The following is an 18,036-nucleotide window of genomic DNA, read 5'->3' on the forward strand; positions in this document are numbered from 1 at the left end:
TCAATGTGAGTACTGAGTCACAATTAAGTAGAATGGATGGCTTTGAGGTATGTAGAGAAGAGGTGTTGGAAATTCTGGAAAGGGTGAAAATAGATAAGTCCCTGGGCCTGATGGCATATATCCTAGGATTCTCTGGGAAGCAAGGGAGGAGATTGCAGAGCCATTGGCCTTGATTTTTATGTCCTTGTTGTCTACAGGAGTAGTGCCAGAAGATTGGAGGCTAGCAAATGTGGTTCCCTTGTTCAAGAAGGGGAGTAGGGATAACCCTCGTAACTATAGGCCGGTGAGTCTCACTTCTGTTGTGGGCAAAATCTTAGAGAGAATTGTAAGGGATAGGATTTATGAACATCTGGATAGGAATAATGTGATCAAGGATAGTCAGCATGGTTTTGTGAAGGGCAGGTCGTGCTTCACAAACTTTATTGAATTCTTTGAGAAGGTGACTAAGGAGGTGGACGAGGGGAAAGCAGTAGATGTGGTGTATATGGATTTTAGTAAGGCGTTTGATAAGGTTCCCCATGGTAGACTACTGCAAAAAATACGGAGGTATGGCATTGAGGGTGAGTTGGAGGTTTGGATTAGGAGTTGGCTGGCTGGAAGAAGACAGAGGGTAGTAGTTGATGGCAAAGGTTCATCTTGGAGTGCCGTCACTAGGATCTGTTTTGGGACCATTGCTGTTTGTCATTTTTATAAATGACCTGAAGGAGGGGTTAGAAGGTTGGGTGAGTAAGTTTGCGGATGATACGAAAGTCAGAGGAGTTGTAGACAGTGAGGAAGGATGTGGCAGGTTACAGCGGGATATAGATAAGCTGCAGAACTGGGCAGAAAGGTGGCAAATGGAGTTCAATGTAGCTAAGTGTGAGGTGATTCACTTTGGTAAGTGTAATAAAAAGATGGGGTACTGGGCTAACGGTCGGATACTTGGTAGTGTGGATGAGCAGAGGGATCTTGGTGTCCGTGTACACAAATCTTTGAAAGTTGCCACCCAGGTAAATAGTGCGGTGAAGAAGGCATATGTCGTACTGGCTTTTATTGGTAGAGGAATTGAGTTCCGGAGTACTGAGGTCATGTTGCAGTTGTATAAGACTCTGGTGCGGCCACATCTGGAGTATTGTGTGCAGTTTTGGTCGCCATACTATAGGAAGGATGTGGAGGCACTGGAACGGGTGCAGAGGAGGTTTACCAGGATGTTGCCTGGTATGGTAGAAAGATTGTATGAGGAAAGGCTGAGGCACTTGGGGTTGTTTTCATTGGAGAAAAGAAGGTTTAGGGGTGACTTGATAGAGGTGTACAAGATGATTAGGGGTTTAGATAGGGTCGACAGTGAGAATCTTTTTCCACGTATGGAGTCAGCTACTACAAGGGGGCATAGCTTTAAATTAAGGGGGGGTAGGTATAGGACAGATGTTAGGAGTAGGTTCTTTACTCAGTGAGTCGTGAGTTCATGGAATGCCCTGCCAGTAGCAGTGGTGGACTCTCCCTCATTATGGGCATTTAAGCGGGCATTGGATAGGCATATGGAGGATAGTGGGCTAGTGTAGGTTAGGTGGGCTTGGATCGGCGCAACATCGAGGGCCGAAGGGCCTGTACTGCGCTGTATTCTTCTATGTTCTATGTAACCCCATCGCTGTGAGTCTGGAGTCAGATGTAGGCCAGACCAGGGTAATAGTTTCTTTCCTTCAAGGACATTAGTGAACCAGATGGGATTTTTTCCAACAATCCACAATGGATTCATGATCATCCTTAGTCTCTTAATTCCAGATATTTATTGAATTCAAAATCCACCAAAGCCATGGTGGGATTTGAACCTGGGCCCCCAGAACATTACCCGAGTGTCTGGATTAACAGTCCAGTGATAATACCACTAGGCCATCGCCTCCCGAGTGTGATGGAGGCAGGTTCAACTCAGGCATTCGAGAGCCCACTGGATGGTTATTTAAATGGAAACAAAGTGCAGGGTCATGGGGAAAAGGCAGGGACTTGGCACTGAGTCAAAATATTCAGAGAGCCAGTAGAGACCTGATGGGCCAAATGGCCTCCCTCCACATTGTAACAACTCTGCTATAAACACATAGTACAGGGGAGTCCAGACAGGATGGCATGGGAATGGCCAGTGTCTGAGAGGGACTGAGACGGGAACGGCCAGTGTCTGAGAGGGACTGAGATGGGAACGGCCAGTGTCTGAGAGGGACTGAGATGGGAACGGCCAGTGTCTGAGATGGACTGAGACCGGAATGGCCAGTGTCTGAGAGGGACTGAGACCGGAATGGCCAGTGTCTGAGAGGGACTGAGACCGGAATGGCCAGTGTCTGAGAGGGACTGAGACCGGAATGGCCAGTGTCTGAGAGGGACTGAGATGGGAACGGCCAGTGTCTGAGAGGGACTGAGACGGGAACGGCCAGTGTCTGAGGTGGACTGAGACGGGAATGGCCAGTGTCTGAGAGGGACTGAGATGGGAATGGCCAGTGTCTGAGAGAGACTGAGACGGAATGGGACAACATTCATAGAGGTGAACATCGGCACACCCAGTGATGGAGAGGACTCAGCTATTTGGAAAAGCTGGAATATTTAGTCATTATCCCCCAGTTCCTTTTTGGAAGCACTAGCCTTTGCCAGAGTTGGTCCGGCTCCCATGTCCCTGTTACCTCCACACGTCGCTGCTCTTGGAAAACAGGGACAACTTAATAACTTCAGGGGCCATCCAGGCATAGGTGCCTGCGGCGCTCATTTTGGTCGTTCGATGCCACTCCCGTGCCAAACCAAAATCCGTGATCTTCAGCGTCTTGTTGGTGAGATCATCGCTGTCTGCCTTCTCGAGAATCAGAACTGGAAAGTACAGAAGACAAGTTGAATAAGACAAGGCAAAATCCGCCCTTCAATCTCATTGTAAGGGGCAGCACTTCACTCAGTCTAACACAACCTTCATCCTCACTTGTCTTTGCAATGAAAATTCTTTCCCTGAAGATTTCCTAACAATTAGTCCACAAGAGGATAGACATTCTGGTCCCATCAGCCTATCCCGGGGCTTCAGAAGCTGATCATCTACATCACACATATCCCATCACACTCACACACACACTTAACCAAGCTTATGATTTGGCGATGCTGGTATTGGACTGGGGCGTACAAAGTTAAAAATCACACACCAGGTTATATTCAACAGGTAACTGGAAGCACTAGCTTTCGGAGCGATGCTCCTTCATCAGGTGGTTGTGGTGCTCCAAAAGCTAGTGCTTCCAATTAAACCTGTTGGACTATAACCTGGTGTTGTGTGACACACGCACACGCACACACACATTCTCTCTCTCAGGTGCACTCACACCCACACGCACTCACACTCGCACACTCAGTCCGTCACTACTACATGTGCACGCATATAAGCTTATGGGGTGAATTTGTTTTTGCAGAATTACATTTTATTTTGCTCAAGAACTGCATGAATCCATGTAAAACTCTGTAAAACTGTGCAGAGGGTTTGTCAGCCTGGCATAGCATTGGGACACAGACAGACTTCACACCTACTGTTTAAAAAACTGAGCTACCTTGAGAATGTAATTTAAAAGAAGTTCTGGGATTTACATATCAAAGAACAGAAACTAGCATATCCCATTATAAAAGATGAAAGTTTTAATCTAAGATTGTTCACTGTGTCACATCCCCATGACACTGGACTCCTTTGGCTATAGATTCTGTGAGCATGATGTTAACCTCCACAATCATCTGATCAAGGAGCAGCACTTCAAAAGCTAGTGCTTCTAAATAAACTTGTTGGACTATAACCTGGTGTGTGATTTTTAATTTTGTCCACCCCAGTCCAACACTGGCCCCTCCACGTCACACCTACAACATGCTTGAGTTCTTGGAGGAGGTGACAAGACGGATTGAGTGAGGGAAGGGCAGTGAATGTTGTCCACATGGATTTGACCAGGAGGTTGCGTGGTATGGGGGATTTTAACTATGAGGAAAGGTTGGTCAGACTGGGTTTGTTTTCAGTGGAACATAGGAGATAGAGGGATTACCCTATCGAAGTTTATTCGATTGCGAATGGCATGGATGGAGTGGAAAGTATGAGGTGTTTTTCCCCCCAGGGTGGAGGGGTCAATTATTGGGGGACACAGGTTCAAGGTGGGGGGAGGGCAAGGGAGTTGGAACGTAAGTTTAAAAAAAGGTTGTTTTTTTTCATACAGAAGGCAGTATGTGCATGGAACGTAGAGGTGGTGGTAGGAGCAGATTCAAGGAGCACCTGGACAAACATATGAATAGGAAGTGAAGAGGGATATGGATCCTATAAGTGAAGGCAGTTTCAGTATGGAAGGGCAAAATGTGTTGACACAGGCTCGAAGGGCCTGTTCCTGAGCTGTATTGTTCTTTGTTTTTTGACTTTAGTAAGGCATTTGAAAAGGTACCTCATGCCAGGGTGAACTCGCTCGATGGATACAAAACTGGCTTGGACACAGAAGGCGGGGAGTAGCAGTGGAAGGGTGCTCTTCGGAATGGAGATCAGTAACTGGTGGTGTTCCGCAGGGATCAGTACTGGGACCTTTGACGCTTGTAAATTATGTTTTGTTATAAACAATATTGCAAAGCCCAAAAAGCCTTTTTATAAGACAAGCGTTTACAATCATTTTCAACCAGGAGTGCGGAGTGAAGGTTCCACCCGGCATCATCTTCAGCATCACTGATACCCGTCCCAAGCTATTCTGTGTTGTCTGAAGAAATGTTGAAGGCGTGTGCTGTCAAGAATAAAACAGGACAAATCCAACCCAGCCAATTACTGCCCCATCAATCCAATGCTGAGTCGCAGCAAAGTGATGGAAGGTATCTTCAACAGTGTTGACAAGTGAAAATTACTCAGCAGGAGCTGGTTTACTGATGCATATGTACACACTGAGGGTTTCATCAGGATCCCTCAGATTCCTGACACTCCCTCCCAGTCAGCACACTGAGTGTCCCTACGGATTGCAGTGGTTCAAGGATGCAGCTGAGGATCACATTCTAAATTAGGAAAGGGCAATAAATGCCCTCGGCAAAAGGGAGGACCGCAGTTGCTGGAGATCAGAGTCGAGTTTAGAGTGGTGCTGGAAAAGCACAGCAGGCCAGGCAGTATCCGGGGAGCCGGAAAATCGATGTTTCAGGCAGGAACCCTTCATCAGGAATGCCCTAACCAATCCCTCGTCTAATTCCAGGACATCAGAGGAAAATGTTACAGATATGTATTCCTGAAGCTTCGAAAGTCCACAATGGAGTTTTAAACCAGTCTTCTGACTTGAGGCTAGAAACTTAGTAAGATGTACTCATCAACAAACCTCCCTCATGGACAATTATCCCCAATCTGGCCTTGAAATACTTTGTGCACCCGAGGCAGATTCACTTTAACAATAGAATGACACGTCAGACCTGTGCTGAGTGAGAGACAGAGCAGATACCTGGGTAATTTGGCACTTTTCAAGGAAGGAATATTGTCTCAGTGCATGTTCCAGTCAAATGAAGTGAAGGAACCTCATGGTGTTATGATGATCGGTGGGGGTAAAAAGTCTGTACATAGACAATATTCCTACTAGGGACAGGGACTTTGCCACATTACTGCCCCTTTTTTTTTAACCCCTCCTCATCCCTCACACTAACTCACCGTCCATCCCTCAACCCCATCTACCCATCCTCCCTCACCTGTATCTCCCACTCCCAGACCTGATCTGGATAAGGAGGAATTTGAAGTATGCGTGATTCCACAAACAGGGTTGTGATATGGGGACGATGGAACTGGCGAGTTATTTGTCCAACTATTGCTCACAGAGTGAACTGCACCCCACCGCCCCCACCCCCCTCCTTTGGTGCTTTAAGTGCCTTCATATCCCCAGACACCCGTGTCCTCTCTGCCTTTGTGTTCTGCATTACTCCAGCTACCACTGACCTGTCCAACAGGAACCATCAAAATGACAGATTTACTTTTGTTTTTCGTGTGTGTGTGTGTATATATAGATGGAACACAATGCTCTCTCAGTGAGCCCCCACTCCCCTCCCTACACACTCTCACATTTCCTCCCACCCAGAGAGAGAATATGTTCAGGGATATGGGGGGGGAAAAGGCAGAGGAAGTGGAGCTAGTCACGTTGTTGTTGCAGACAGCTAGAACAGACACGATGGGCTGAATGGCTGTAACCAGTCTGTGATTTGTTTTCCTCCCCCCACCCCCAAGTAGAGAAACAGACCTGTGACAGCAATTAGTTCTTCTCTAATGTAACAGATCAACTTCTATCTCAGCTTGTCCAAAGTCCTAACAGACTCATCCTTCAATAGACAGAGCCTTCACATCTCACTGGGATAGGGATTCTGAAGGTTTATGACCTGCCCGTCTGAAGTTTCTGACCCTAACAGGCTGTGACTGTTATCCTGGACGCTGGTGTGAGGGGGAGAGAGTCTAGCTCCCAGTAGACAATCTGCAACTGAGCAGCACCCATCACAACCCAACAAAGGCACAGTTAGCGAGTGCAGCAAAACTAGGGATCAGTGCACTAAGGAAGGATGTGCATTTATATAGCACCTTTCACAACCTTCAGCCCCCCCCAACCACCAAAGCCCTTGACAGCCAATTAATCAGTTCTTCCATGATCTGATTGAACTATGGAACAGACTCAAAGGGGTTCCTACATTCTACTTGTCTGGAGGGGAGAGGGAGCAGCTGTCCTAAATGAGGGGGCCATGAATATGAGAAAAATCATGTATAACCTTAATTGTAAATTTAGGAGAAACCTTTGTTCCCCAGAGAGTGGCAAGAAACTTACAGAATACTGAATGGCCTGTACAGAGTGGATGTTGGACAGATATTCCCATTGACCGGAGAGACTCGGACCCGAGGGCACAGCCTTAGAGTAAAGGGAAGACCCTTTGAGAATGGAGAAAAGGAGAAACTTCTTCAACCAGAGAGTGGGGAATCCACGGAATTCACTGCCACATGAGACTGTGGAAGTCAGATCATTAAGTACATTTAAGACAGAGATAGATAGGTTCTTGATTGTAAAGGAGATCAAGGGTTGTGGGGAGAAAGCAGGAGAATGGGGTCGAGAAAGTTACCAGCCATTATTGAATGGCGGAGCAGAATCGATGGGCTGAATGGCCTAATTTCTGCTCTTATGTCTTATGGTCTAATGTGGGACTCGGTCCCTAAGGGAGAGCTGGTGTCAGTACATCGAAGGGATGCAAAGTTGGGCTAGGAGACAGAGCAGATGGGCCAAATGTTTCTTTTGAATGTTTTCACAAAACAGAAGAGCCACCTCTAGCTGCCTCACTGACAGGTTGACTAGTGACCACGGTTGCCATGGAAACAGACTGGGTGGGGTAGGGGGGAACAAAAGGCCCCTCCTGTCCACTCTGTACTCTCCATTTCAAAAGCACCTATTTCCTGTTGGGTGTAAACACTGCTCCATTTACAAACCGGTTTTGTTATGCTGGAACACACCTGATTGATCTAAAGGTGCCCTTGTCAAACTCACCGCAGGTTTGCGTGCGAGCATAGTTGCAATGTATACTTTATAATTTTCACTTTGTTTTAATATTCCTGATGCAATAAAATGCAATAAAAAATAATACTGTAATCTGTAGTACGCCTGTGTTGTCAAAACATTCGCATGCGATTCGCCTGCTGAACTGGAAGTTGATTGAGGTTTCTTTTTAAGAGCAGGCTGCATTGCAGTCAGCTGGGCCTGAAGACTGACAGGCTGAATGATCTTCAAAAAGATTGAGGCCAAAACACCAATACTGAGAATAGAATGTTATGGAATCCCTACAGTGTGGAAACAAGCCATTTGACCCACCAAGTCCACGCTGACCCTCCGAAAAACATCCCACCCAGTCCCACCCTACCCCTGTAACCCCGCATTTCTCATGGTAACCCACCTAACACATTGCAACATGTGACCAATCCACCCAGATCTTTGGAGGAAACCCACGCAGACAGGGGGAGAACGTGCAAACTCCACACAGACAGTCACCAGAGGTGGAATTGAACCTGGGTCCCTGCTGCCGTGAGGCAGCAGCGCTAAACACTTAGCCACCGTGCTACCCTAAGAAAGTGCTGCATTGTCAGAGGTGCTGCCTCTCCCTGAGACGTTAAACCAAAGGCCTGTGTGCGTACTGAGGGAGTGTTGCACTGGCAGAGGTGCTGTTTTTCAATGAGATGATAACTGAGACCTGTGTGTGTACTGAGGGAGTGCTGCACTAGCAGAGGTGCTGTTTTTCAATGAGATGATAACGGAGACCTGTGTGTGTACTGAGGGAGTGCTGCACTAGCAGAGGTGCTGTTTTTCAATGAGATGATAACGGAGACCTGTGTGCGGTACCAAGGAAGTGCTGCACTGGCAGAGGCGCTATTATCCCACGGAACATTAGACTGAGTGCCCTCTGCTGGAGTACTGGAGCCAGGGCCTGCTGGAGAGCTCACTATGAACCTGTGCCAACAATCACTGCCTCCCCCAACCCCTCCAGACATACACACACACTTTCTCACATGCAGCACATCAAAACAAAATTACAGAGACATTTTAGGATCTTGCTGCACAATATTCACAATTACAATTGGGGAGTGCCTCATTGTAGCAAATCACTTTGAAGATGTGCAGGTTAGGGTGGATTGGCCGTGGTAAATTGTCCAAGAATGTGCAGACTCGGTGGGTTAGCCATGGGAAATGCAGGGTTACAGGGATAGATTGAGGGGTGAGTCAGGGTGGGATGCTCTTCGGAGGGTCAGTGTGTGCTCGATGGGCTGAATAGCCTGCTTCCACACTGTAGGGATTCGATGATTCTATAAATGGTACAGAGAGATGGAAAGGTTTCAGACAAACAATGCTATTTCATATCTTGTCACTACTGACAGGCTAAAGTGACAGCCACAGGGATTGAAGGGAGGTTGGGAGTCTGTCTCCCAGCCTTCCTGTCCAGCTTGTCGCTGAATGAGTCTTGTTCAACAACAACTGACCTGGAAGTCCGAGGGGATGAAGGAGTGGGGAACTTTGTTTTCATCGTTCATAGGATGTGGGCACCGCTGGCCAGACCAGCCTTTGTTAGCTTTCTGAGGAAGAGTCAGCCACAGTGCCGTAGGTCGGGAGTCACCTGTAGGCCAGACCAGGTCAGCATTAGAGACAAAAAAAACCTGCAGATGCTGGAATCCAAATAGACAGACAGGAAGCTGGAAGAACACAGCAAGCCAGGCAGCATCAGGAAGTGGAGGAGGGTTAAGAAGGTGCAGACTCAAGAAGGGTTACACCTGAAACGTTGACTTCCGCAAGACGAGGTCAGGATTGCAGATTTCCTTCGCTAAAGGACCTTAATGAACCCGATAGCTGTTGCTGATCACCATAGTAATATTGATCATCTGTGGCCCATGGGAGATCATCTGAGCCTCAGTTCCAGGTTCACTTTCTAGTTGGGCCCCAATCCTGACCTTTCACTCGTGACAGTCTGTGACAGTCACCCTGATCTTACTGGAGTGGTAGCAAGATGGTGCAGACCTGCTGAGGCCTGAGGATCTGATGGTGCAGACCTGCTGAGGCCTGAGGATCTGTTCACCTGCACCTTGTGACTTTCACCAACGCTGTGGGATCTTTGCGTCACTTGAAGGGTGGGTACTCAGTTTAGTGACTCCTTCATGAGACGGCACCATGGACAGTGCAGAATCTCCTTCAACACTCCACATGGAGCTCCAGTTTGACCTCCTGCTGAGAAGCAGTACCTCTGACAGTGTTGAGCTCCCTCAAGCCCGCATTGGGAGCGTCAACCTGGAGAGGGACTCAGACCTACAACGATCTGCCTCTGAAGCGAGGATGCTGCAGTGAAGATGAAGCTGCGTGTGCTAGTGTGGTACAAGCTGATGGGAATAGGAAGATCCCATAATCAATGCCTGGTTTGGTGCTGTGGGCTGGTTTCAACCGAATGTTTGAATTATTCATTCAAAAGCTGACTCCCTGTGCCCAATGCACCCACACACACAGACGGTGGGGGGACTGAGGGGGGCATTATGATGGGACACTGACACAGTCAAGCTACCTCCCGAGAGCTCCCAGCCAGGCCTGAGATTGAATAACAACCTCTCCCCAAGAGGTCACCTGGAGAACATTCCCCCTCAGTGGTTAAAGGAGGAGAAACAGATCGTTCTCTCTCACTGCCATGACTGGGTTTCTCAAAAGGCGTATTTATTTGCAAGTGGAGAGAGTGATAGAAAAGAGAGATGGGCAAAAAGAGAGAGAAACAGAAAGAGAGAGACAGTGAGAGAAAAACAGATAGAAGGAGGGAGGGACACGGAAAGAGAGAAATGGAGACGGAAAGAGGGAAGGATGGAAAGAAACTGAGAGGCAGAAACTGTGAGTGGGGGGGGGGGGGTGAAGTGAGACAGAGAAAGAAAAAAAGAGAGTGCAAGAGAAAGAGACTGAAAAATGTCAAGGTCACCTGATTAGAATCTGTCCCTCCCTTGGAACCAAATGCAACGAATAAAACAAACCCTTCATTGTCGAGGCCTCGGTCTGAACCCAAGTGAGTTAACCCCTTGCTTTCCTCCCCACTAGCATTTCTGCCCCCATTACTGACACGCGTTTTGCCTCAGGATGTTTTTACTGGATGTGCCAATGCTTACATTGTCCCCCGTAACAGGAGAAACTGAGCATGGACAGTATGGCAATGAGGAATCCAACAGCTCAGTCCAAATAATAAACTGACAGACTTGGAATTGTCTGGCCTGGCATTGAGCTAGCCAGTTACAGCAGAAGAACAATAGAGTGTCATGTTTCAGGTAATCGCCAGTAAGATGGAGTCAGAGACCTTTATAGCCTCAGGTCTATGTTATATCCCTTAAAGGTACACTGACATACTGGATTGAATCTAACTTTTTTGTGGCTTGGGCCAGAGCATTGGGTTTTTTTGAAGTACTTTTCACTGCAGGACCGAAAGAATTTTCTTGCTATAACTTGCTGCATTAACTATCCACTCCATCTCTACAGCATCCCTCTCATCCAACTCTGGACCCAACTTACCACCCGCTATTCCTGGAACAGCTCAGCACTGCGGGGATATCCTGGAATTGACCAGAATTCCCGGTGCCATCTTTAAAAGGCTGCTGTGAATTTGGTATCTATAAGGATCCTGACATTTGCCCCAGATATGGCAGACAAGAGGAATTTGATACGCTGCTTTGTGCACAGAGGTCTGGAGATCTGCTAGACAGGATAATGCACGTGTGGGATATCATCCCCCCACAACCAGTGGAAGAGCCCCCAACACCAGCAGATTGGTGTTACAGCGAGCACTGCTGGTGCACTTGAGGATTGGAGATAGCGCCATGAGGCTTCTTAGAACCTGGCACATGTTCAATGTCAATGCCCATGGATGTGGGATGTCCATGGAGCACAACTGGATATATTGGTGCCTGAACATTGTGCTTTGGAGAGGGTGCAGAGAAGGTTTACAAGGATGTTGTCTGGTATGGAAGGTGCTAGCTATGAAGAGAGTTTGAGTAGGTTAGGATTGTTTTCATTAGAGAAAAGGAGATTGAGGGGGACCTGATTGAGGTCTACAACATCATGAAGGGTATAGATAGCGTAGATAGAAATAAGCTTTTTCCCAGGGTGAGGGATTCAATAATGAGAGGTCACACTTTCAAGGTGAGAGGTGAAAAGTTTAAGGGGGATACAAGCGGCAAGTACTTCACACAGAGGGTGGTAGGTGTCTGGAACGCGTTGCCTGCAGAGATAGTAGAGGCAGGGATGGTAAATTCATTTAAGATGCATCTGGATAGATGCATGAGTAGGTGGGGAGCAGAGGGATACAGATCCTTAGGAATTGGGCGATAGGTTTGGACAGTGGATTTGGATCGGCGCAGGCTTGGAGGGCCGAAGGGCCTGTTCCTGGGCTGTAAATTTTCTTTATTCTTTGTTCTAACCTGGATGCCCTTTGTCACAAGCAGTGAGCGGACGATACAGCTACCAGTGTCTGGTTGATTGGGAGTGTTTAGTAAGATAGGAAACTGAACAATAATGAGGTGAATTGTGGCATTAACAAGGGCTTTAATGAGCTATAATCCCCTTTAATTGCAAACTATCCACTGCCAAGTGAGAAACTCACCACCGTGCTCAGCAGATCCATAAAAGTTGAACTGGTTTCTCAGACACGCCCTGTGTGAGTGACCAGTGTTTAATCCTGTTTGGCTACAGCAGGCATCAGGCTTTTGGGAATGGTATTTCCTCTAGCCTCAGCACTCCGATGTCACACTGTGCAGCTAATTCTTTGTCTTCCCTCTTTGACCCACCAAGAGAATGTTACATGCACAGTGCAATCCCAGCATCCAAACGGCTATTGTATGTTGTGGCCATGGAGGGATTTGAAGACACAGATGAGAATTTTAAATTGAGGGGGACATTGTTGGACCTGCCTTTAAGCTCTGTGCATTTCTGTAGGACAACAGGATCACGCAGAGTATGTGCTGACTGGGCTCTCTGAGTATTCACTCTGAAACCCACACTGAACCCAGTCCAAAAATTGTAGTTGATGCATCAAATTAAAGTGTTGACTTTCAAACACCACATTAGCCTGGGTCTGGGCTGACCAGAAAGGTTAATGAACAGATACACACACAGGGTAAACATCAGTCTAACTGGAAGTGAAATCACTGGAGAGAGACGAGGTTTCTGAAGCCAGAATTAAATCTCTGAGAGGTGGGGACTTTACACATCCCACTTAATGGTAATGTCCTGAGGAGTGTTGCCAAACAGACAGACCTTGGGGTGCAAGTTCATAGTTCCTTGAAAGTGGAGTTGCAGGTTGGTAGGGTAGCAAAGAAAGCATTTGGTTTTCTAGCCTTTATGGTCAGTGCATTGAGTATAAGAGTTGTGAGGTCATGTTGCGGCTGTACAGGACATTGGTTATGCCACTTTTGGAATACTGTGTTCAGTTCTGGTCTCCATGGTATAGGAAGGATGTTGTGAAACTTGAAAGGGTTCAGAAAATATTTACAAGCATGTCGCTGGGGTTGGAGGGTTTGAGCTATAGGGAGAGATTGAATAGGCTGGGGCTGTTTTACGTGGAGGGTTAGGGACTGAGAGGTGACCTTACAGAATTTTATAAAAATCAAGAAGGTCATTGATAAGGGGAATAGACAAAGTCTTTTTCACAAGGTAGGGGAGTCCAAAACTAGAGGGAAAAGGTGTAAGATGAGAGGGAAAAGATTTAAAAGGGATCTAAGGGGCAACGTTTTCACCCAGAGGGTGGTGTGTCTATGGAATGAGCTGCCAGAGGAAGTGGTGGAGGCTGATACAATTACAACAGTTGAAAGACATCTGGATGGGTATATGAATAGACAGGGTTTGGAGGGCCAAATACTGACAAATGGGACTAAATTAATTTAGGATTTTGGCATAGATGAGTTCAACCAAAGGGTCTGTTTCCATGCTGTACATCACTACGACTCTGTCACTATGTGTGCAGAATTAGCACTCGGACATCCTAGAACAGGCAATGTGGTAATGTCCAGATAATTTAGTTTTTTCTGTGCGTTCAAAGATCAGTATGCAACTATAGCAAATAATCAGGAAAGCAAATAGAACGTTTAATACAGGGGAATGAAAGAGAGAGGAAAGGTGCTTCAGTTATACAGCGCTCTGGTGGGACCACATGCTCAGATATACAGCTCTCTGGTCGGTCCACATGTTCAGTTTTACAGCGCTCGGGTGGGACAACATCCTCAGTTATACAGCGCATGGGCAGGACCACATACTCAGTTATACAGCGCTCGGGTGGGACATGTGCTCAGTTGTACAGCGCTCGGATGGGACCTCGTGCTCAGTTGTACAGCGCTCTGGTCGGTTCACGTGTTCAGTTGTACAGCGCTCGGGTGGGACCACGTGCTCAGTTATACAGCGCTCGGGTGGGACCACGTGCTCAGTTATACAGCGCTCGGGTGGGACCACGTGCTCAGTTGTACAGCGCTCGGGTGGGACCACGTGTTCAGTTATACAGGGCTCTGGTGGGACCTCGTGCTCAGTTATACAGCGCTCTGGCGGGATGTGTTCAGTTGTACAGCGCTCTGGTGGGACCACCTGCTCAGTTGTACAGCGCTCGGGTGGGACCATGTGCTCAGTTATACAGCCCTCGGGTGGGACCATGTGCTCAGTTATACAGCGCTCAGGTGGGACCACATGCTTAGTTGTACAGCACTCTGGTGGGGCCACGTGCTCAGTTGTACAGCGCTCGGGTGGGACCATGTGCTCAGTTGTACAGCGCTCGGGTGGGACCACGTGCTCATTTGTACAGCGCTTGGGTGGGACCACATATTCAGTTATACATCGCTCCGGTGGGAGCACGTGCTCAGTTATACAGCGTTCGGGTGGGACCACATGCTCAGATATACAGCGCTCTGGTGGGACCACATGCTCAGATATACAGCGCTCTGGTGGGACCACATGCTCAGATATACAGCGCTCGGGTGGGACCACATGCTCAGATATACAGCACTCTGGTGTGACCACATGCTCAGTTGGACAGCGCTCTGGTGGGTCCACGTGTTCAGTTATACAGCGCTCTGGTGGGACCACATGCTCAGTTGGACAGCGCTCTGGTGGGTCCACGTGTTCAGTTATACAGCGCTCGGGTGGGACATCGTGCTCAGTTGTACAGCACTCGGGTGGGACCACGTGCTCAGTTATACAGCGCTCTGGTGCGACCACATGCTCAATTGTACAGCGCTCTGGTGGTTCCATGTGTTCAGTTATACAGCGCTCTGGTGGGACCATGTGTTCAGTTGGACAGCGCTCTGGTGGGACCATGTGTTCAGTTATACAGCGCTCTGGTGCGACCACATGCTCAATTGTACAGCGCTCTGGTGGTTCCATGTGTTCAGTTATACAGCGCTCTGGTGGGACCACATGCTCAGTTGGACAGCGCTCTGGTGGGTCCACGTGTTCAGTTATACAGCGCTCGGGTGGGACATCGTGCTCAGTTGTACAGCACTCGGGTGGGACCACGTGCTCAGTTATACAGCGCTCTGGTGCGACCACATGCTCAATTGTACAGCGCTCTGGTGGGACCATGTGTTCAGTTATGCAGCACTCTGGTGGGACCACATGCTCAGGTGGGACCACATGCTCAGGTGGGACCACATGCTCAGATATACAGCGCTCTGCTGGGACCATGTACTCAGGTGTACAGCACTCTGGTGGGACCCTGTGCTCAGTGAACCTGATGGGTTTTTCCAACAATTGACCATGGTTTCATAGTCATCATTAAATCCAGATGCAAATTCCACCATTTTGGGATTTGAACAAGCATCCCAGTACATTAGCTGTGTTGCTGGATTTGTGGTCTCCCCACGGGAGGTGAACTCTCTCAAGGCAGTAGAAGCAGCGTCTTTGAATATTTTTAAGGCAAAGACAGAAAAATTCTCGATGAACAAGGAGACAAAAACTTAGCAGTGGTAGGCGAAGCTGTGAAATAATCAGCTATAATCTGATTCGATAGTGGAACAGTTTTGAAGAGCCAGGTGGCCTGCTCCTGTTCTGAATGGAATCATCCGTAGAGATTAGTCCCATGTAAAGCATTGAATGATACCTGAAGATGTTATTGCACTCTACGTTATCTTGAGAACTTTCTTATTAGCTGAGATGGTGATGTGGCTTAAAGCAATGTTGTAAAATCTTTTTAATCTGCCCATGGAATGTCACACAGTCTGCCATCTTGCACTTAAAAGATCTTGTGGTCACGATTTAGAAGAGCAGCAGGGGCATTCTCTCTGGTGCGCTGGTCAATATTTATCTTTCAACCAATATCTCACGCACAAAATAAAAACAATTACCTGGGCATTATCACACTGCAATGGGAGCTTACAGTGCGCAAACAGGCTGCTGGATCTCCGGAATTACAACAATTGAATTGTAGAGTCATAGAGATGTACAGCATGGAAACAGACCCTTTGGTCCAACCCGTCCAGATATCCCATCCCAATCTCGTGCTACCTGCCAGGACCCGGCCCACATCCCTGCAAACCCTTCCTATTCATATACCCATCCAAATGCCTCTTAAATGTTGTAATTGTACCAGCCTCCACCACTTCTTCTGGCAGCTCATTCCATACCCGTGCCACCCTCTGTGTGAAAAAGTTGCCCCTATATCTTTCCCCTCTCACCCTAAACCTATGCCCTCTAGTTCTGGACTCCCCCACCCCAGGGAAAATACTTTGCCTATTTACCCTATCCATTCCCCTCATAATTTTGTAAACCTCTATAATGTCACCCCTCAACCTTCGACGCTCCAGAGAAAAGAGACCCAGCCTGTTCAGCCTCTCCCTGTAGCTCAAATCCTCCAACCCTGGCAATATCCTTATAAATCTTTTCTGAACCCTTTCAAGGTTCACAACATCTTTCCGATAGGATTCATAGCTCATTAGTGATAAAGCACCATTGTGTAAGCTGTGTGGAAATAAAACTCCACATTTCCATTTTTTTTCCCAGCCTGGCCTTGTGAATTACTATTTTCTCCCCAAGGGCTGTTTTTGTCTCCCAGAGTTAACGGCAAGGAAACAATGCAATGCCACTTCTGCTTCTGTTCTGCAGCAGCTGATTCACACCAATAGCCCACACCCACTGACCTCCACCGCCTGCGGTCTGACAACACCCCCGTTTTGAAACTGAAGTTGTCAGTGCTACAAGGACAGAGGCTGGAAGGTATACAGTCAAAAGACTTGGAAAATATTTATATTCTTGTTTTTCACATGTCAAGATTTGTTTTTAGTTCCTGGTCTGTTGGATTTATGTCACAGTAGCTCACTATCTCATGGTAATGCCCATCTAGCATTGCTTTCGGGCCTACTGGAAAGGCTGATTGACCCCTTGCCCTCTGGAGTTGCTATCAACTCAGTTAACTCACAAGCTTTCATTGGGTCTGGATTCAATCCATAACTGACTAGATCACTTCCTTCAGCTTCTGGCTATTGTCTAAGGTGCATTGAATTAGATTAGATTAGATTACTTAGTGTGGAAACAGGCCCTTCGGCCCAACAAGTTCACACCGTCCCGCCGAAGCGCAACCCACCCATACCCCTACACATCTACCCTTTACCTAACACTACGGGAAATTTAGCGTGGCCAATTCACCTGACCTGCACATCTTTGGACTGTGGGAGGAAACCGGAGCACCCGGAGGAAACCCACGCAGGCACAGGGAGAATGTGCAAACTCCACACAGTCAGTCGCCTGAGGCGGGAAATGAACCTGGGTCTATGGCGCTGTGAGGCAGCAGTGCTAACCATTGTGCCACCCACCCAGAGTTTAGATCAGAGTGGTGCTGGAGAAGCACAGCAGGTCAGGCAGCATCCAAGGAGCAGGAAAATCGACGTTTCAGGCAAGAGCCCTTCATCAGGAATCCAACCCGGAATTTGAGTCCAACCTACAGGTCCAGGTTGACACTCCCATATGCAATACTGAGGGAGTGCTGCGCTGCCGGAGATGCCATTACTTGGGTTAACATTAAAGCAACTGCCTACCAGTTTTTAAAAATTATTTCTTGGGAGGTCATGACTGCTAAGGCCAGAATTAATTGCCCATCCCTAATTGGCCTGGAGAAGGCAGTAGAGAGCACTGCAGATGCTGGTGACTAGAGTTGAGTGTGTGGTGCTGGAAAAGCACAGCAGGTCAGGCAGCATCTGAGGAGAAGGAGAATTGCGTTTCAGGCAAAAGCCCTTCGTCAGGAAGGCGGTGTTGAGCTGCCGCCTGGAAGCAGTGCAGTAAGTATGCTGTAGGTAGACCTATGGGAGAAAGTGCCAGGAGTTAAATTGAGTGATGGTAAAGAAAAAGTGATATTTTCAAAGCAGGCTGGTGCATGACTTGGAGGGAAACTTGCAGGAGGTGTTATTCCCATGTGTCGACTGCTCCTCATCAATGGTGGAAGTTATGGGTTTGGAAGATGCTGTCTAAGGAGCCTTGGTGAATATCTGCAGTGCGTCTTGTAGATGGTACACACTACTGCTACTGAGCATCGGTGGTGGAGGGAGTGGATGCTTTTGAATAT

General features: G+C 47.7%; 1 protein-coding gene across 1 annotated transcript in view; it reads right to left on the reverse strand.

Moving 5' to 3' along the window:
- The window catches only part of map3k10 (mitogen-activated protein kinase kinase kinase 10), an 80,699-nt gene that overhangs the window by 25,309 nt on the left and 37,354 nt on the right, over nucleotides 1–18,036 (reverse strand). The window contains exon 2 of the mRNA XM_087983907.1: nucleotides 2,646–2,826. Coding sequence (XP_087840033.1) covers nucleotides 2,646–2,826 — 181 coding nt within the window. The remainder of the gene's footprint in view (nucleotides 1–2,645; nucleotides 2,827–18,036) is intronic.

This window comes from Chiloscyllium plagiosum, unplaced genomic scaffold (assembly GCF_037043375.1).
Source record: "Chiloscyllium plagiosum isolate Xiang-an unplaced genomic scaffold, Cpla_swu_hap1 HiC_scaffold_47, whole genome shotgun sequence".
Lineage (NCBI taxonomy): Eukaryota > Metazoa > Chordata > Chondrichthyes > Orectolobiformes > Hemiscylliidae > Chiloscyllium > Chiloscyllium plagiosum.